Source organism: Danio rerio, chromosome 9 (genome assembly GCF_052040795.2).
Source record: "Danio rerio strain M-AB ecotype USA chromosome 9, GRCz13ab, whole genome shotgun sequence".
Lineage (NCBI taxonomy): Eukaryota > Metazoa > Chordata > Actinopteri > Cypriniformes > Danionidae > Danio > Danio rerio.
The window spans coordinates 3,140,001-3,161,999 of record NC_141029.1 but is presented as its reverse complement, the minus strand read 5'-3'; the positions used below and the strand labels follow the sequence as shown (position 1 = coordinate 3,161,999).

The following is a 21,999-nucleotide window of genomic DNA, read 5'->3' as shown; positions in this document are numbered from 1 at the left end:
TTAAAGAATATCTAGTCAAATATTATGTACTGTCATCATGGCAAAGATAAATACTTCCTTCTGTTAAACAGAAATATAGGAAAAAAATATACTGGGGGGCTAATAATTCTGACCTTAACTGTATGTTATATTTCATTATAGGGGCACTGTGATAGCATAATAACCAGTGGCTTAAATGTTTGATAGCTGACATCTGTTCTAACACACTCTTTAAAAGCATCTAACTCGCGTATTGATGAGTGTGTGTGTGTGTGTGTTTGTGTGTTCAGATAAAGAGCTTCTGAAGCCGTCTGATGTTTCCATCTTCTCATCTCTCAGCATTAATGGCCGTCTGTTCGTCTGCCCGAGGGACCAAATCGACTCTTTGGTGTGTGAGAGGCTCTGCATGTAAACACACTCACACACACATGCAGGATCAAACATACGCTGAGGTATTGATTGGCTGATTAATTGATCAGTTAATGGGCTGTTGGTGTAGACGCCGCTGCCCGAGCAGGAGGGACCGTCTGCAGGCTCCATGTCCACGTTTGAGCTCATGAGCTCTAAAGATCTGGCCCATCAGATGACCCTCTACGACTGGGAGCTCTTCCACTGTGTGCATGAGGTACAACACACACACACATACACACACACACTTGTCTTAAAGAAATAGTTTAAGCTTTCTCTGTTAACTTGGGGTTAATTCTGGAGCGCATACGCCTGAAAGTGTGAGCAGACAGCCGATCATTTCTTTGAAGACTGCTATTCTAGTCACTCTTAGTGGATGTGTGTGTGTTGCAGCATGAGCTGATCTACCACACGTTCGGCCGACATCATTTTAAGAAGACCACCGCCAATCTGGACCTGTTCCTGCGGCGCTTCAATGAGGTGCAGCTGTGGGTGGTGACGGAGGTCTGTCTGTGTCCCGCGCTCAGCAAACGAGTGCAGCTCCTCAAGAAGTTCATCAAGATCGCTGCACAGTCAGTCCAGCACGACTTCACTCTTAAACGTGATGTTATTCAGCACGCTGTTCATGATTTTAACTTGTTGTCAGACACGTAAAGGGGAGCTATTATGCAAAAATCATTTTTATAAGAGATTTAGAATATATCCAGCCTCTAATGGTACAAATTAATTTATTCTATTTTTTATAATCAGACTTGACTAAAACAGTCTGCAGAAACACTTTGATTGACATTCTCCCTTTGTAGGTGTCATCAGAGAGGGAAAGCCCCGCCCACTAGTGACTATCTCACCCTCATTAGCATAGGCAGCCCTGAGTGAGAAGCACGTCTTAGTTTGGTGTTTTCACCGGCTGAAGACTAAGAGGATTATAAATGTGGAGTTTTGGGATGCACAAATGAATACTGAAATCTCTAAAGACTGACGCATTCTGACACACTTCTTTTGAGATTTGTTTGAAGATTTTGCTAGTCTTGTTTTTGGATCTGTCACTATGCTGACACAGGTGTTTGTAGCCCCGCCCTCTTTTGAAAAGAGTACAATCTCATTTGAATTTAAAGTGACATTCACCAAAACGCCACAATTAGGATCAAAACCTAAAAGGGGCAATTTTAGAGAGTTATAAAACATTTTCTGTGTGGTATTTTGAGCTGAAACTTACAGAAAGGGGCAAAATAGCTTCCGTTTAAAGAGTCAATCATGAAAAAAATAAATTCTTGTTAATTGTGGTGATTTATTTAATGGCAGTGGATGGTGACAGTTTTTTTTTTTTTTTTATTAAAAATGTTTTTGGTTTTTTTGTTTTATTAAAAACTGCTTTTATTCTAGCCAAAATAAACAAATCAGACTTTCTCCAGAAGAATTTTTATTATTATTATTATTATTATTTATTTATTGTATATATTTATTAAGTATTTATTTTTATTTGTTTATTACGTTTTTTTTTATTTATTTATTACGTTTTATTTATTTATTTATTATTATTATTATTATTATTATTATTATTATTATTTTAAGACATTTATTTATTACGTTTTATTTATTTATTACATTTTATATATTTATTTATTATGTTTTATTTATTATGTTATTTCCTTATTTATTATGTTTTATTTATTTATTTATTATTGTTGTATATTAATTAATTTATTTATTTATTAATTTATTCACTGTTTTGGCCATGGATTCCTATGGGCATATTGTAGAAACTTTTAAAACTACAGGATTTTGCCAGTTAATTAACTGATGAAATTGAAAACTGAATAAAAAAATAAGCATAACATAGAAATAAACTGAGGTAAATTAAAGACATGCATTGAGAAGGAGTGCAATTTGAGTTTAAATCAACAGTCACCAAAACGCCACAATTACGATTAAAACCTAAAAGGGGCAATTTTAGAGAGTTATAAAACATTTTCTGTGTGGTATTTTGAGCTGAAACTTACAGAAAGGGGCAAAATAGCTTCCGTTTAAAGAGTCAATCATGAAAAAAATAAATTCTTGTTAATTGTGGTGATTTATTTAATGGCAGTGGATGGTGACAGTTTTTTTTTTTTTTTTATTAAAAATGTTTTTGGTTTTTTTGTTTTATTAAAAACTGCTTTTATTCTAGCCAAAATAAACAAATCAGACTTTCTCCAGAAGAATTTTTATTATTATTATTATTATTTATTTATTTATTGTATATATTTATTAAGTATTTATTTTTATTTGTTTATTACGTTTTTTTTATTTATTTATTACGTTTTATTTATTTATTATTATTATTATTATTATTATTTTAAGACATTTATTTATTAAGTTTTATTTATTTATTACATTTTATATATTTATTTATTATGTTTTATTTATTATGTTATTTCCTTATTTATTATGTTTTATTTATTTATTTATTATTGTTGTATATTAATTAATTAATTTATTTATTTATTTATTCACTGTTTTGGCCATGGATTCCTATGGGCATATTGTAGAAACTTTTAAAACTACAGGATTTTGCCAGTTAATTAACTGATGAAATTGAAAACTGAATAAAAAAATAAGCATAACATAGAAATAAACTGAGGTAAATTAAAGACATGCATTGAGAAGGAGTGCAATTTGAGTTTAAATCAACAGTCACCAAAACGCCACAATTACGATTAAAATCTAAAAGGGGCAATTTTAGAGAGTTATAAAACATTATCTGCGTGGTATTTCGAGCTGAAACTTACAGAAAGGGGCAAAATAGCTTCCCTTTAAAGAGTCATTCATGAAAAAAATATATTATATTTCTTGTTAATTGTGGCTATTTATATAATGGCAGTGAATGGTGAGTTTTTTTTTTATTAATTTTTTTTTTTTTAACTGCTTTTATTCTAGCCAAAATAAAACAAATCAAACTTTCGCCAGAAGAAAAAATATTATAGGGAAATGCTATTAAAAATTATTGAATCTGTTAAGCATTGTTTGGGAAATGTTGGAAAAAGAAGCATAATCCCAGCAGGGCTAATCATTTTGACTTTAGCTGTATTTACATGTATTTGTAATTACACATTGGTAACCATAAGGACATCACCTCACTGGTCTAATTGGATCTCAAAGCAAATTGTCCCTCCATAAACAATTTTATTTTGTCTTTCTTCACTGATGAAAATGTCAGTAAAGCTTTTTGTCATTCAAAACCAATTTTCATTTATTTTTTGTCTAGTCTGCATGAGTGAAAAAATGCTGCTGATGAAAAATGTGACAAAAATTATTCGTCGACGCCATGAACACCGGTGAATGCATTGTAGAGTGTGTGGTGTGTGTCCAGGCTGAGCTTCTCTAAATGTCCTGTGTTTGCTCTTTTCAAGCTGTAAGGAGTTTAAGAACCTGAACTCATTCTTTGCCATTATCATGGGTCTGGGAAACCCTGCGGTCTGTAGACTCAGTCAGACATGGGAGGTAAGTGTTCCCACACACACACACACACACACACACACACACACACACACACACACACACACACACACACACAATGTTGGTTTTGGTGGTTTATGAGCCGTTTCTATTGGTGTAATGTATTTTATTCAGTATAAAAATGCTTATTACATGACAAAAAATATTATTTTATTTTATTATTTTTTTTTAATTAGCGTTACTAGAATTACTAGCATGTCCTCATAAACTACCTTAATAGAGTACTAAGTCATAGCCATGTCATTATACAAATATATTTCCTTGTAAACCACCAATACACATATGCTATGTTGGTTTTGGTGATTTATGAGCACTCTCCATAGGTGTAATGCTTTTTATACAGTATAAAAGTGCTTATTACATGACAAAATATGTTTTTAAGCTTATTGAGTTAATAGAACACAAGGCATGTCCTCGTAAACCACCTTAAGAGAGTACAACTAGTTCATACCCATGTTATTATACAAATATCTGTCCTTATAAACCACCAAAACTAATATACACACACACACACACACACACCATGTTAGTTTTGGTGGTTTATGAGCACTCTCCATAGATGTAATGTAATTCATACAGTATAAAAGTGTGTATTAGATGACAAAATACATTTTTAAGCTTATTGAGTTACTAGAACACAAGGCATGTCCTCGTAAACCACCTTAAGAGAGTACAACGAGGTCATACTCATGTTATTATACAATTATCTGTCCTTGTAAACCACCAAAACCAATACACACACACACACACACACAAACACACACAAACCATGTTGGTTTTGGTGGTTTATGAGCAATAAAGAATGATATATTTTCTTTATATGTGACAGAAAAGTACAAGATTGTTCCACTTCAAATAAGGGTTGACACAAAAGTAATCTAAATGTAATCCAGAAGTAGTCAGATTACATTCCCCTACATGTGTAATCAGAGCGATCATATTACTGCCTACAAATTTTGTCATGTAACTCGTGTTCAGTAACTGATTATAATTTATAGTTACTCTACACACACACACACACACACACACATTTTATTACACACAGAGAGATACACGAGTGGTTTTACCTAGCCACGTTTAATCGACTGAGCATCTCTCACAGAAGCTGCCCAGCAAATTCAAGAAGTTTTATGGAGAGTTTGAAAACCTAATGGTAAGTTGATCATAGCGATATTATTGACCAGAGCCGGCCATGACAAATTTGGTCAAACACGGTGTACTCAAAAGATCTGTTGTCTTTCTCTTTTCAGGATCCCTCCAGAAATCACAGAGCATATCGACTTACAATGGCCAAGCTAGAACCCCCCATCATCCCCTTCATGCCCTTATTAATTAAAGGTGAGTTTTTTACCAATATTTATTGGGCACAGGCTCTCTGACAGCTTTCGTGGACGAAAGTGAAGACCGGGGGGTGTCGAAAACGAAAGTGAAAACTGGGGGTGGGTCAGGCAGGGATATTGTCATGGTCGAAAGTGAAGTGCTGGGTCATTTGGGCCCCTAATAATATCTCTGGGGGTCCCAAGACTGCATGGGAACTTAGAATCAACCTAACCCCTACACCTCCTCCCCCTAGTGGCACCCCTGCAGTAGTGCTCATTTTAAAACTACTACATTTGGAAATAAATTCATTCATAAAATATTTATTTCAAGCATTTCATTGAGTAGAAGCAAAGAATGTGAAGAATTAATGTTTGCATCAACATCTGTGTGCTTGCAGACATGACTTTCACACACGAGGGAAACAAGACCTTCACTGACCGACTGGTCAACTTTGAGAAGATGGTGAGTTTCCAAAGACTCTTTTCCATCATTTCTGACACTATTTTAACTTGTTTAACGTGTGTGTGTGTGTGTGTGTTTCCAGAGAATGATTGCAAACACAGTCAGAATCATAAGATACTGCAGAAGTCAACCATTTGGTAAGAAAACAATTCAATTCATCTTCATTTCTATTCTAACCTCTTACATTGTAATCTGAGGGTGCTTTCACACCTGTGAATTGATTCAGTTGTTCCGAAACAGAGATTACAATTGTTACATTGTTGCTCTTTGCTCTTGGAGCGGTTCGCTTTCACACTGCAAAGTTTCTAATCGGACCAAAAGAGCTAAAACAAGTCACGTGCGAGTAAACTGTCCTTACATTGGTCAGAGTGTCAGGGTTTATTTTGCAGCGTCCCGCTCAGCTGTCAGGAGAGGTGGTGGTTTGGTGGGGATTGACAGGGTGCGTGCGCGCGACATGTTTGAGGAGAGACGCGGTGGGGAGGGGTGAGAAGTGTGCGCGACGATGCCTATTTGAGGGAGGGAGATGCAAGATTACCGGGAGATCATCACTCGTTTGTGGGCATCCGGAGACTCGCGAAACTTCCCGCCCTACTCATAATTCTCTCTTCATATAGCCGTAAGCCTATTACATATCCAAAAACACTGTGATATGACCGCACTCGGATCGGATCGCTTTCTCACTGCAATCGAACCGCTCCAGGGTTCGTTTCAATCGAGCCGAGACCACCTCACTCAAGCGATCTCGGAGCGAATACTTTGGCGCGGAACAGAGCGTGATTGCCCTGTCCACATATGCCAAACGAACCGCGCTAACTGGGCAAACGAGACACGTTCCGAAACAAAAGTGTAGGTGTGAAAGCACGCTCAGAGTGCTTTCACACCTAGACCACCACCTCTCCTGACAGCTGAGCGGGACTCTGCTAAGGCCGTACTCACACTAGGTACAGTTGCCTCAAACCGGGCCAAAGCACGCTTGTCCCCCCTCCCGTCTCCCCCAACGGCCCGGACTCACACCACAAGTGGGCCTCGGCAAGCTTACGTCATCGCTGCTGCGCTGTTCAGTGAGAAGCGCTCTCTCACTCAGCAGCACAGCGGAGATTTCTCTAGTTATATCGTTTCAGTCGTTTGTTATGCAGTGACATGCAGTCAAATATTTCGCCAAACAGTCCTTAGGGATGCGGTGACACGCAGTCAGATATTTCGCCGCAGATCCGCCACTTTTGGCGCTCATAAACAATCATAAAGCTCTCGTGCTGCAGGAATGAGGAGGTCTGCTGAAGCCGTGCAGCTGACGTGCAGTGAGGAGATCTCGTCTTTAATAAACTACGGCAGTTTGCGTTCACTGAACAGTAAGAATGATTAATAAATCCATATGAAACAGCCCCTTTAAAAGTCCCGTCTCGCTTTCAGTTTCTGGCTTTGGCGCGTTTTGCACTCACACACAAGCGTACCGCACCAAAGCCCAAGTGATCCGCGCTCTGGCACACCTCTTCCAACCGGGCCAGGGCCGGCCAAGTGAACCGTGCTTGAGCCCGATTCAGCGCACTCACACTTCTCAAACAATCCGGGAAACGGGCCTGGGCACGGTATGGATGGCAAAGTGTGAGCAGGCCCTTAATAAGCCATTTAACTCTGACCAATGTGAGGAGAGTTTACTCACACGTGACTTGTTTTAGCTCTTTTGGTCCATTTAGAAACTTTGCAGTGTGAAAGCGAACCACACCAAGAACAAAGAGCAACAATGTAACAGTTTTAATCTCTGTTTTGTAACAACTGAATCGATTCACAGGTGTGAAAGCACTCTCAGACAATGTAGTCGTATCGTCATATCTGTAATACACTTTGTTAACATTTGTTTTAACTACCTGCGAAAAGCAGCAGATTTAAATATGCGTGCAATAGTAATAATAAAAATAGCTATAAATGTAAGTTTTCTGAAGAAAACGTGAGCGGCGCAACATCACAATATCTCTGCTTCTGAACATCATAGAGACCTGGGAATTGTCGTTTTTGACTAGCTACAAGCTAATATCGAATAACTAAACACTAAAACATGCTGCAAATCCATATAAAGTATGCTAAGTTACTTTAAAACATGTTATAAACTTTGTCAAAGGTTAAACTATTACTAAAAATGTCCTAACTGTTACGTTTGCCCGATTAGTATATTGCTATAATCAAGCTAGTACCAGATTTAAAAAGGCATGCAATTATAATAATAATAACTATAAATGTATGTTTTCTGAAGAAAATGTGAGCGGCGCAACATCAATATTTCTGCTTCAGAACATTATAGACTTCTTTTGACTCATCAGTGTAGCATTGACTAGCTACAAGCTAATAATGAATACTTGATTGGACATGATTTGAAAAGGCTTACACCAGTCTATATAAGGTCCCAGGGTTGACAGTGCATGTCAAAGCAAAAACCAAGCATGAAGACAAAGGAACTGTCTGTAGACCTCCGAGACAGGATTGTTTCCAGGCACAAGGCTGGGGAAGGTTACAGAAACCTTTCTGCTGCTCTAAAAGTTCTAATGAGCACAGCTGCCTCCATCATCCATAAGTGGAAGATGCTTGGAACCACCAGGACTCTTCCTAGAGCTGGCCGGCCATCTAAGCTGAGTGATCTCGGGAGAAGGGCCTGACTCAGGGAGGTGATCAATAACCCGATAGTCACTCTGTCTGAGCTCCAGCATTCTTCTGTGGAGAGAGGAGAACCTTACAGAACCATCTGTGCAGCAATCCACCAATCAGGCCTGTATGGCCAGATGGAAGCCACTTCCCACCTGGATGTTGCCAAAGGGCATCTAAATGACTCTCAGACCATAAGAAACTTAACTCTCTGGTCTGATGAGACTCAAATTGAACTCTTTGGAGTGAATGCCAGGTGTTAAGTTTTGGAGAAAAGCAGGCAGCGCTCATCACCAGGCTAACAGCATCCCTACAGTGAAGCATGTTGGTGGCAGCATCATGCTGTGGCGGTGTTTTTCAGCAGCAGGAACTGGAAGACTAGTCAGGATAGAGGGAAAGATGAATGCAGCAATGTACAGAGACATCCTGAATCAAAACCTGCATCAGAGTGTTCTTGATCTTAGACTAGGCCGACGGTTCATCTTCCAGCAGGACAGTGACCCAAAGCACAACGCCAAAGTATCAATGGAGTGGTTTCAGAACAACTCGGTAAATGTCCTTGAGTGGCCCAGCCAGAGCCCAGACCTAAATCCTATTGAACACCTCTGGAGAGATCTGAAAATGGCTGTACACCGTCACTTCCCATCAAACCTGATAGAGCTTGAGAGGTACTGCAAAGAGGAACTGGCAACAATTCCCAAAGACAGGTGTGCCAAGCTTGTGGCATCATATTCAAAAAGACTTGAGGCTGTATTTGCTGCCAAAGGAGCATTAACAAAGTATTGAGTGAAGGCTGTGAATACTAATGTGCATGTGATTTTACAGCTTTTTTATAGCTAATAAATTTGCAACAATTTCAAAAACTCTTCTTTCACATTGTCATTATGTGAATAAAGTAAAGAGCTATGAATACTTACCGGACGCACTGTAATCTAAATTGGCTGTAGTGTATGAGTGGGTGTGTGTGTGTGTGCGTGTGTGTGAATGCGAGACAGTTTGGGTGTTTTCCAGTACTGGGTTTCGGCTGGAAGGGCATCCGCTGCATAAAACATATGCCAGAATAGTTGGTGGTTCATTCCACTGTGGCGACCTCTGATAAATAAGGGACTAAGTTGAAGGAAAACGAATGAATGAATGAATTAATAATCTATTTGTGTCGCGACAACATGAAGGAGTTGTGTGGAACCCAGCTCAAGCTGAAGTGATTCTTTTATTCTCCTCTACAGATCAGGAAGCTCCGCAGGCGACGGGTAAAAGCCATCAGGACGTGCGCACTTACGTCCGCCACATCAGCGTGATCGATAACCAGCGCAGTCTATCACAGCTGTCCCACCGTCTAGAGCCCCGGCGGACATGAAAACCCCACAGCTTCACCTCCACCTCAGCCAGAAGATAAGCTAGAGCAACACAGCAGCCAAACACAAGGGCTTTTCCCCCCCGCGCCGGCTTGTCTCAAAGTGTGGCTTCGTCTCGGTGTGCGGATCTGCAGGCTTTCTCATATTCTGCCACGAAAGACGAAGAAGACGATGCTGATTCGAGATGCTGCTTCTCTTTATTTACAGGTTTCTGAACAGTTTGACACCATACACTAATATTGGCATCCTTGGTAAATAAGAGGAAAGAATGATTTGGAAAATGTTGTTTTATGTTTAATGATCTTTTCAACGCAGGCTCATTCTGAAAACGTAATCCCATGGACATTTCTGGAGACCGCGAAATACGTCCCGGGAGGTACCTATTTTTGCAGTTTTTGTTTTTTTGAATCCACGAGAGGCCGCTGTGTGCGCTTTTTCACATCTCAAATGTCTCTCGCGAGTGCCCTTCACACCCACGCTATTATCGCGTAAACCCACCAGAGGGCGCTGTCGTACGACCATCTGTGTGACTGACTGAATGATTTACTGAGCGACCCACCCTCCTCCTTCCCTAAACCCAACCAATTTTGCCAATTGACCTGCCCACCCATTTACTTCCCTAAACCCAACCAACAATTTACAAAAGCCGTCCAGAAAAAGAAAAGCCCTCTTCTGATTTTTATCACTTTTTCGGATTTTATCGCTGGCTTGGGTTTCCTCCGGGGGCTTAAGTATCCCCCACAGCCCGAAGACATGCACTAGAGGTGAATTGAATAATCTAAATTGGCTCTATGTGTGTGAATGTGAGTGTGTATGGGGTTTCCCAGTACTGGGTTGCAGCCGGAAGGGCATCCGCTGTGTAAAACATATGATTCATAAGTTGGCGGTTCATTCCGCTGTGGCAATGAGGGACTCAGCCGAAGGAAAATGAATGAATGCATGCACAGAGCTAAAGACACTTAATGAGAGTTGTTATCAGTAGCATGCACAAACTCGTAATCATATTCATGGCATGTCATCGTGATTATGGAGGTGTCATGAACACCCCCTTCAACTAAAGTCTTAGCATGAAGCCCCTACCCTCTTTTAAAAGCAAACATTTGATTTTTTTGGTTTTATTTTGAACAAAAGATCAATGAAGCTTTCTTTGCTCCTGTTTACCAAGGCTGCTAGTATTAACAGAGGACACTGCGTGTTGTGTGTTTGTTTTTTTTTATTAGAGTTTGGAATCATGAGCTTGAAAGTGAAGTTTTTTCCTGTCTGAGTTTTATGAGACCTCTTTTCATACTTTGAAGGAGATTAAGAGCGTATTAGCTGTACTGCTGGACACAGTTTGGGGTCAGATGAGTTAAAAAGGAATGTTTTAAATTATTAAATGGATCAAAAATGAGTATTTAATAAAGTATAACTGTCTATTGATCAAAGAATGCCAAATGTGTCACCGTTCCAACAAAAATCTACACAAAAATGTAAGAAACACTACGTTTTTTGTTTTATTTTTGGAAATAGGCTCATTTTACAGCTCACCTGGTGTTAAACAAATTGTTGAAATTTACCATTTTTTGTCTGGCAGGAGCATTTTTAGCGTAGCTTAGCATAGATCATTGAATCGGATTAGACCATTAGCATCTGAAAATTTTCCAAAAAGAGTTTTTATGATTGGCGAAGCAGTGGCGCAGTAGGTAGTGCTGTTGCCTCACAGCAAGAAGGTCGCTGGTTCGAGTCTCGGCTCAGTTGGCGTTTCTGTGTGGAGTTTGCATGTTCTCCCTGCGTTCGCGGGGGTTTCCTCCTGGTGCTCCGGTTTCCCCCACAGTCTAAAGACATGCGGTACAGGTGAATTGGGTAGGCTAAATTGTCCGTAGTGTATGAGTGTATGTGGATGTTTCCCAGAGATGGGTTGTGGCTGGTAGGGCATTCAAATGTGGTAAAACACAACTGTTTAACTCTAGTGAAGCTGTAAAATTTGGCTTTTTTTTTCTTAAGATGTAGTATTCCTTTAATCTTTTCTCAAATAAATGTTCTGTATGTCAGAATGATTTCTGAAGACTCATGAATAATTCATTGCTAAAATTCAGTATTGATATTAATAATATATATAGTCACAATTGTAGAGTTAAGCAAATGATTTTTACCACTTTTCAATTAATTCAGACAATTTTCAGTTTTGGCGAAAGCACTTTTAGCTTAGCTTAGCATAATTCATTGAATCGGATTAGACCATTAGCGTCTGAAAATTTTCAAAAAAGAATTTAGATGATCCTCCTATTTAAAGCTTTACTCTTGTGTAGTATTGCACCTGAAAATAGTGCCCAGCTGGGTAACTAAATAACAGCACTTCATAATATCATTGCGCTTCTATAGCCAATGGTATGGCTGCAAAGTTCTTGATTACTACGACAGAAAGAGAGTATAGTTCCTAGTCACATCAACCTAGAAAACTTTAAACTTTTCGGCTAGTCTTAGTACACGATGTTACCATAGTAGAGTCAAGCTTCAAATGGGAAAATAATTCTTTTTTTTTTTAGAGAGAGATGCTAATGGTCTAATTTGATTCAATGGCTTGTGCTAAGCTAATCTAAAATTGCTCTTGCCGGTTGTGAAAATTTGCTGAATAGATTCAAAGTGGTAAAACTCAACAGTTTAACTCTAGTGGAGCTGTAAAATGAAGTATTCCTTTAATCTTTTTTCAAACAAATGTTCAGAATAATTTTTGAAAACTCATGAATAATTCATTGCTGATAATTCAGTATTAATATATTAATAGTATAAAATTTTAGTTATAGCAAGAGCACTTTTAGCTTAGCTTAGCATAAATCATTCAATCAGATTAGACCATTAGCATCTCGCTCAAAAGTTTATATAATTTTCTTATTTATATATTTGATTAAAAAAAAATTGTCCTTGGTGTGAATAAAAGATTTTAAAATGGAACAGGCCTCAAACTTTTGAAGGGTAATGTGTCATCATTATTTATGAATTTGTTTTGTTGAAAGATGTTTTATGTAAATGTTGTGCAAGTTTTTTTGGGCTGGATGTAAGTCATGTTGAGATATTTATATCAATGTAAGCATGAAGTAATATTGATCATGTGAGCACATTTCAAGAGCCTGTTGGTGGCTTGTCTGCAAACTTTATACCTCTGTGTGGAATATGTAAATAAAATGGTCATAATATGGATATTTAATGACATGTCGAGGGATTTTTTTCAGTCAGAACTTCACATTTTTAATTTGTTGACTGATTTTAGTACTTAAAGACAACATGAAATTATAAATAAACCACGATGTTTTTTACATTTAATTTTTTATATTAACTTTATAATAGTGATCATACTTCTGTGAGGTTTATGTAAATAAAATGGTCATAATATGGATATTTAAAAACACGTCAAGGGCTTTTTTAATTATTATTATTATTTTATTATTTTTTTTTTTACAATTTTTATAGTCAATTTTAATTTATTGATTGATTTTAGTACTTATTAATAACTTTATGAAATTATAATAAAGCACTATAATTATTTAGAAAATACATATTAATAAAATATACATTTGTTATTACTTTTATTATTATTATTATTATTATTATAAATATTATTATTATTATTAAAGTATTTATAATATTCAGCTTATGTTGTTTTAAATATATAATATGAAAACTTAAATTAACTACCATATTAATCATAATTAAATATAAATTTTCTATTTATTATACGTTTTTAAACATTAATTATTATTCATATTTGTAGGTGATGTTTCTGTTTTAATATATTCTATTAATAAAAAGTAATATTTAGCAGTATTAATAACAAATATGTTTACATAAATGCATGTTTATTATTATTATTACTATATAATTGATCATAATCATAATATTTCTGTTGATTATTATTAATATTATTATGACTATAGTATTACTATTATCATTACATTTGTATTCTTAAAATAAAAAATTGTTTATAATTAAAATAAATATGCAATATAATTTAATAAAATATTATATAACAAATCAATATGCATCTTAATATTCTTTTTTAATGTAACTGTATTTCCATGTTAGCTGTTGCTGTTAAATACATATTAATAAAATAAAATTGGTTTATTTTTAAAAAAAGGATTGAAATAATAATCATGAACAGGCTACTATTTGAATAAAGTGTTAAATACATGTAAATATATATAATATCAACATTGTATTTATATCACATTAATAAGATCTTAATATTCTAGTAATATAACTGTATTTACATGATAGCTGTTATAATTAAATACACATTAATGAAATAAAAATGGTTTATTTTTTAAAATAATAGTATTGAAACAATCATATAAACAGGCTAATATTCCAATAAAGCATACTTTATTTATGAATTGTATATCGTAAATGTTAATATATAATATATTTGTTGATGTATTGATGTAATGTATTGATATTGCATTAATATAATACTACTAATAATGAATGAGCAATAATGTACACACTCAATGTAAACATTCTTAGATTGGTGTGTCAGTTCACGTGCTGTCCTTCGGATGTCGCTGTTTCCGCCCTGCTGCGTCACCGCTGCGCTGTTCTGATCAGGAAGAAGTTTTTTCCCCACACGTGAACGCGGAGCTGACACCGGACACTGCCAAAACATCCCACAGAATTGACTTTCAACTTCAGGACCTGCTGTGAATCTCTACCGGGAACACCGACAGTAGAAAACAGCTCACCGGGTACGTGTGCGAGTGTGAAAGTGTGCGTATGTGTGTGTTTGTGTCATTATGCTACACATGTAATAAACACACGTCCGTGCGGTGCTGAAGCGCTGCCTATGGATCTGTCAGGACTTGTTCCCGGATAATCAGATTACAAAGACATCAATTATGAGAAAATAGTTTATAAAATTATCTTAATATTGACAAATAACTGCGGAGAAGTGTTAAAACTAACTTAAAATCAAAACATCTTTATTTGAAGGTGGCGTAGTTACGGTGTAACTCTTCATTTAACGACTGAGTAACGTAAATGTTAATTAATTACATTTAGCCTACTTACCATATGGTTGGGGTAAGAAGTTTAGGGTTGGTTACATGTAATTATGCATAATTCACTGTATATACTATAGTATATCTGCAGCAACGTCGGCCAAATTAAAGTGTAATTTAAATTTTGTCAGTTTTCATGTTGAATAATTTCATTTTAACGTGACCTTGTTATCATATAAGCAATATAATTATAGTTAGTTATGATAATTACACGCATTCTAAACCTAACACCAACTAAACATACACCTTAAAATGAAGTGTAAGTTAATGTATCTGTTACAGAAAGTACTATGGATAATGGACTGTGACGCTGTCATATGATACTTTGGTCTCCAGAGTCATGTTACTTAAAAATGATTTTGTAAAACTCTGTAATTATTATGTAATAGTGCTGAGCGATATGACAAAAATCTCACATCACGATATTTAAGTAATCAAATTTACAATGGTATAAATCACGGTATAGTACATTTCTGAAAATTCAATTAAATAATAGCTCGAATAATCAAAACCTTCAGTTGTTGCTGTTTTTTTAATAGTGCACCAAAAAGTATTAAAATGTAAGTGAATTATAACAGAGCTAAATTTTTCATAATCGTTGAACTATTATATTTATTATGTATTAATGATCATACTAAAATATACAGGTAATATATATTTTCTCTGAGCTTATTAAATAATAAAAGAACAAGCATTTAAACTGAAAACCTCGGCATAAATTCTGTTTCTGTTTGGCTGTTGTCATTTTCCTCTTTCGTCTATTAATTTCAGCTCTAGATCCATGGATTTTGCATACTGTTATCGAAATAGCGATAATTTCCCAATATGCTGTGCGGCCCTATAGAAACAATAGACTTTTTATTTTATCTATAGCATATATAGTCATATTGCACAGCCCTATAATGTAATTATGCATTTATTATACCCAAGAAGAAAGGTGTTTCGTTGTGATTTATTTATTTTTTTTTAGAAAAACTGAACAATAGTGCACAATACTGAGAAAATATGCGATATTGTTGTTGATTGTTGCGATAACGATATTTCTTACAACATAACAAACTTAAAATAAATGCTAACTTATTAGAAATTAAATTTTTTTGTACTATTTATGTAACGATCATGCTAAAATTTACATAGATATAATAGATTTTTTTTTACATTTTTCGGAGCTAATTAAATGAAATGAAACATTTAGACTGAAAGCCTCGGCAAAATTCTGACTCTGATTAGCGATTGTTATTTTTCTATGTCGTCTATTTGTTTCAGCTTTAGGTCCATAGATACTGCATTAAATTTTTCTGATATCTTGTGTGGCCCTATAGAAACTAAAGACTTTTTATTTTGTCCATACTATATGTTGCACAGCCCTATAATGTAATAATGCAGTTATTATATTTAGGAAGTGTTGTTATTTGTTAGAAAGCCAGCAGCTAGTATTGTGTGGGTAAACTGCGGTAATGCAGAGTGTGTGTATTGTACTGAGAGTGTGTGAACACGCTCTGATGAATGAGAAACATCCCAGTTATTCTGCTATAGTTTTACTTTCTGTTCCCGTTCAGAGAACATGTGTTGAGTTCTGAAAATAACAACGCTGCTCTCTTCCTATTGGTTCATAAATCAATCAGGAAATACACTTTTTTTTCCATATCAGGGCTCAACTATAAGGACTGCCCGGTGGCCTGGGGCCAGTGTGAAAGACGCTAAGGACAGTAGACAGGATTGTTACTGGCCCCTATCGGCCTGTTACGATTAGCACGTTATTTTTTCCATAACTTGGTAACAACCAGTAAACATCAAACTATAAGGCACTAAAAGAAGAAACTAAAAGAAAACGTCTGTTTCTAAAGACTTGGAAGTAGACAATTACATGGAAAAAGCAAAAAAAAAAAAAGTTGCAAGCTGTTTTTATTAAAATTATTTAGAATTGCAATAAAACACCAGCTCATTATAATAATAATAATAATAATAATAATAATTCCTTACATTTATATAGCTTTTTCTGGGCACTCAAAGCGCTTTACATAGTGGGGGGATCTCCTCATCCACCACCAGTGTGCAGCATCCACCTGGATGACGCGACGGCAGCCATTTTGCGCCAGACCGCACACCACACACCAGCTGATTGGTGGAGAGGAGACAGTGATGCAGCCAATTGAATATGGGGATGTTTAGGTGGCCATGATGGATGAAGGCCAGTGGGCAGATTTGGCCAGGATGTCGGGGTTAAACCCCTACTCTTTTCGAAGGACATCCTGGGATTTTTAACGACTACAGAGAGTCGGGACCTCGGTTTAACGTCTCATCCGAAAGACGGGTTATGTTATACGTTTATTAACATTTTTAAAATGTTTAAATTCTAGATTCACAGACATTATTTAAAATATGTGGCTAAGAAATTGCTAATAACTTTTTTTTGTGTGTGTGGCAGTGAAAATTTTTGCAGGGCAAATAAAAATCTCAACCACTGGCCCGATCGGCTCTGTAGAAAAAATCTTTAGCGTTAAACCCTGCAAATGACTTCATTGTATTTTACACTGTATAGATGTTGAGCTCCACACAGTTGATTTGTGTTGTTGCAACATGAAGGAATGAAGTTAAGTTATTAGTTTTACAAATTTAAGTGGATTGAACATAAAACAATTGCAACCCAGGCTCATTGTGGAATTGTAGCCGCGCGGACGTTTCTGGAGACCACAAAATACGTCCCGGGAGGTACGTATTTGTGCAGTTTTTGTTTTCGTAAAGGCTGCTGTGTGTGCTTTTTCGCGTCTCGAACGCCTCTTGGAAGCATGCGCCGTTCGCGCCCATGCTGTTCTCATGTGTCAAAAAAACAAAATGCGGCCATACATACCTCAGGCCACGTAAATCTCGGTCTCCAGAAACGTCTGCGGGGCTACGTTTTCAGAATGAACCTGGGTTGAACAATTAAGTTGTCCCAGGGAAATCTCTATAGTTGTGTTGTTTCGGTTCATTTTAAACCAACCCAAGCTCATTCTGGAAACGTAGCCCCGCGGACATTTCTGGAGACCGTGATTTACGTGGCCGGAGGTACGTAAGGCCGCGTTTAGTTTTTTTCGAGCGAACACTGCGCGGCGTTGTGGCGCCGCTCCGCCCCTCCTCTTCGCAATCGCAGGCCGACGGCTCGCCTCCCGAGTGGAGGGCTTTCCCGATGCAACCAGTTTGTCCGCTTAGCTCACAGCGTTGCGTCGGCGGAGCGGAGGCCCCGGAGGAGGAGCCGGCCGCGGGGACGACGACCGGGATCGAGTCTGGGGAACAGCGGTTCCGGAAATCAGGTGAGACAAAAAACGGAATCCGAAAAATAAGGGCGAGAACGCGGCGGGATCCGAAAACGCGGTCGAAATCGAAGACGAGGGCTTTTGCTTTTTTTTTTTCTGGACGGCTTTTGCGAACCGTCGCTCGGGTTTAGGGAAGGAAGAGGAAGAGGAGGGCGGCCGATCCGGCCGAGAAGCGAAAAAGCAGGCACAGCAGGCCTCTCGCGAATCTGCGAAAACAAAAACCGCTCGAATACGTAAATCGCTGTCCGCAGAAACGTCCGCGGGGCTACGTTTCCACAATGAGCCTGGGTTGTTTTAAACATGTAGTTTGAACAAACAGCAAATGTCATGCTTTTGAATGCTTAAACATTCCCTTAAATGCATTTTTCTCTAATAATCATTTGGAAAAACAGGTCACAAAGACTTCTTTACATTTATATTTATATATATTCTTAATATTTTTTGCACCACTTTGTGACTTTTGTTATAAATTTGTTAACCTTAAAGGGAGAGCTCACCCAAAACTGAAAATCCTTTCATCATTGACTGTTAGGGAGTTTTCCTGAAAGCTCCATGGGGTGTAAAGGAAAAAGGTGGAGACTGTAGAAGCATTGAAGTTCAGATGGATTTTTACAGCGAGACTAAGTACAAGGGCTTTAACACTCACAAACACTGCTTTGTTTTTGGTCTGAAGTGAGACAGGAGCCGGGTAACAGTAATTATATTGTTGGATTGCAGACAAATTGCTCTGTGAGATATTTGCGGTTAATAAGTGTGAGATGATCATCTGTATTTTAGAAGTGATCCTCTGTGTGTTCTGACCTGAGTGAACCCGAGGAGAATTGACTTTATAGATCTGCTAAAAACCACCAAACAGACGCTGATTTGGAAAAGTTGGTGAAATAATGTGTGAAAATACATGTATGTTAACTCTGTTATTTTAACGTGATCGATAGATTTGTCGTCAGTTTTTCTCTTTATCTGAACACATTTAACTCTGTCATAACTACAATATTTACACTCCTACATAAAATTTAAAACCTCCTTAGCATATGTGACTGTAGGGCTGCACTAGGGCTGGACGATATGGCAAAAATTTATATCACAATATATTTCTTAATTTCGGTCGATATAATATCATTCCGATATCGATATGGACAAAATAAAAAGCCAGGAAAAGAACGCACACAATAGATGTCTGTACCTACAAATGTCTGCAAACTGAATTTGCAAAATAATACCTCCAGGCTCTTATAGCTGTTTTTTTTATTATTAAAAAAAGTACAAAAAAAAAATAATGTTCACTTTTTATTTGTATTTAGCCTATACAAACAGATGAGTATATTCATAGTTCTGGTTGCTTTTCATCTTGAACGTCCTTTTAAGGGTTATATCTGTCTATTTATATTTGTGTGTGTAATTGCCTAATTAAAATAAAAAGTTTAACACAAAATAGTTCTTCTATATTTTATATAGTCTATTTATATATTTCTATTTTTGAAAGTACATACGTTATTTAGGAGGCCACTATGTCATTATTTATTTTCGCTGCTCACTGTGCGTAAAACCATAATCACCAATCAATGAGAGTGATTGTAAATGTAAGAAAGCTGATTAGACAAAATTGACTACCTTTATCTTTCGGCTTTTGCTCATCTTGTACTTTGCCGCAAAAGCTGCATGGTGGGTTTTGCCATTGGTTCCCGACCACTGTTCTATCTGGAGAAACAGATTTGATGTGTTCCTGATGCTACTCGGCACCACTCTCCCGCACATTTTGCAGAGCATCTAAACTAAGTTTATCGGAACTTTAAAAACCGAACCACTTCCAAACTACTGCATTAGTTTTTCCTCTCTCATCAACTAAGTCGTCTGCATTCTTACTAGTGGAAGCTTGTTCATACACATCTGTATTTAGGGCACTCATTTTGTACCTAAAACTTTCTGCGACGGAGCGAATTGCTAAGCGCTGGCAGCAGCGGGCCTGTGATGTACGTCATCACGCAAGTGACATGATCACGCTCTTCACGGCTGAGCTCTGAAAGTCATTCAGTGACAAATGATACAATGTATAAGATCTTATATATATATATATATTAGGGATGTAACAATATTATAAATACCGTCATACCGCAATAGTAATTTTTTTCAATATTACCGTAGGCGCATGACTCAATAAAACTATATTGCTGAGAAAAGTTTGCTTAGGCGAATGAAGCGAACGGGAGGGAGCGGGAACTACAATTCCCATCAGCCTAGGCGTGGCCATCATCCTTTGCTGTCTGTTGTCACTACAGATCCAGTAATGTGGAAATGGAGTCTGTTGTTAGTAGCGGGGAAGAAAAAGAGCTGGAAATGATCGAACCTAAAGCGGGTTTTAAATCGGATGTGTGGAAGCATTTCGGTTTCTTTCTAAAAAGATACGAAAAAGGAGAAAAGGTGACAGACAAAGAAAAAAACAGTATGCAGGCACTGCCAGACTGTGGTGAAATATAAGTCGGGGAATACGACTAAAAACAGTCATGGGGACTGCAGAACACAGCACACTGTTCAGATTGATGCAGACATTGACTTGTACCGCAAAGAGACCTCTATCTCACTCATAGCTTGTCCTCTCAAGTGGTGGAAAGACAATGCACAACGTTACCCACTGCTGTCAACCTTGGCTAAATCAAATCTCTCTGTCCCAGAAACCTCAGTCCCAAATGAGAGGGGTTTATTTCAGTTGCAGGGGACATGCCCAGAGATCCCAGCTTTTACCAGATTATTGTTATATGATCATTTTCCTTAAAACCCATCTCTATCTGAGAGAGTGAGTGATTAAATGTTGAATGTGATGAGTTTTCAACAATACTAAATTAAAACTTATTTTTTTTTATATGGTTTAATAGTTTTTTGTTATTAAAATTTAAAGATTTAAGTTCATGTTTCAAAACGTACAGATAGATGGCTGATTTGTATGTCATTGATATGTTCAGTGTTAAGGTAAATAAACACTTTTGGCACTTTTTTCGAGTCTTTTCATTAGTTTTGTTTTTCCTGTAAATTATTCAATAAATACCGTACCGTGCCTTTCATACCGAGGTATTACCGTACCGTGAAATTCTGATACAGTTACATCCCTAATATATATATATATATATATATATATATGCAAATGTATATAAAAAAATACCGGAAATGGGTTTAAAAATCATATCACAGTTATTGAAAAAAAATCTATCGCGATATATATTGATATAAAATTATTGTCCAGCCCTAGGCTGCATGATAAGAGTAAAAATGGTTATGATTTTTTTGCTCAAAATGTTAATAAACGATTAATATTGACGATTATTCCTTTGTGTTTATAGGGATGCAACGATTAACTGATTTCACTACTGACCGTGGTTTAATTCATCACAATTAATTAATCGTAAAGGCTTTTCAACACCGCGTTTCTGCACTGAACAAAACTACTGCAACTAATCAAAGTTATACCAACTGTGCGCTAGTTTAAAGTTCTGAGCTTGTGTGCAAGGCTAATATGCACCCACATTGGATTAAAGGCTGATTTTAACTATGGCTGAGGCTATCAAAAAGGGCTGTTCACATATTCCATCTTTTGTAAGTGAAATTCCCTTTTAGGTGAGCACTAAAACAATCAAACACACTTCCTCCTCAAGGAGGTTTATCGTGGTGTGATCTGTACTATGGTATGTGCTGTCTGCTGATCAGCGAGTGTGGATCCTCCTCAGAGTCATGTGCTGTGATTACAGAGATGAGGAATTCCCTGTTAAACATTGACAAGAGGAAACTGATGCATCATCACTGCAAGTCATGATCAAATGTCTGACTTTATGGCTTTTGCTCATTTAAATATGATGCAATTCTTCACCCAGTTATCGTCTTAAAGGGACAGTTCCTCATTTAGTCTCATCAAATATCCTGCAGACACTTTCTGGAGCCAAAGAATTATATATAAGCACACAGTGTTAACACAAGGAGTATACAGTGCATCTGGAAAGTATTAATGGCGCTTTACTTTTCCAACATTTGTTT

At 37.0% G+C, this 21,999-nt stretch overlaps 2 protein-coding genes across 9 annotated transcripts in view; both read left to right on the top strand.

The window, feature by feature from the left end:
• rapgef4a (Rap guanine nucleotide exchange factor 4a) overlaps positions 1–12,837 on the top strand; it is an 88,133-nt gene extending 75,296 nt beyond the window's left edge. For 4 of the 8 annotated variants that reach the window (XM_087267420.1, XM_087267419.1, XM_087267422.1 and 1 more), the window contains 9 exons: positions 270–367; positions 479–604; positions 781–959; positions 3,777–3,867; positions 4,985–5,035; positions 5,133–5,220; positions 5,600–5,664; positions 5,747–5,801; positions 9,525–12,837. In XM_087267420.1, coding sequence (XP_087123546.1) covers positions 270–367; positions 479–604; positions 781–959; positions 3,777–3,867; positions 4,985–5,035; positions 5,133–5,220; positions 5,600–5,664; positions 5,747–5,801; positions 9,525–9,655 — 884 coding nt within the window. In that variant the 3' untranslated portion in view covers positions 9,656–12,837. Of the gene's footprint in view, positions 1–269; positions 368–458; positions 605–780; positions 960–3,776; positions 3,868–4,984; positions 5,036–5,132; positions 5,221–5,599; positions 5,665–5,746; positions 5,802–9,524 lie in introns of all 8 variants that reach the window. The other 4 variants (XR_015499058.1, XR_015499057.1, XR_015499056.1 and 1 more) reach the window with 3 other exon arrangements.
• A 1,398-nt stretch (positions 12,838–14,235) lies between these two features.
• The window catches only part of map3k20a (mitogen-activated protein kinase kinase kinase 20a), a 49,358-nt gene continuing 41,594 nt past the window's right edge, over positions 14,236–21,999 (top strand). The window contains exon 1 of the mRNA NM_001327940.1: positions 14,236–14,371. The gene's annotated coding sequence lies outside the window, so the exon portion shown is untranslated. The remainder of the gene's footprint in view (positions 14,372–21,999) is intronic.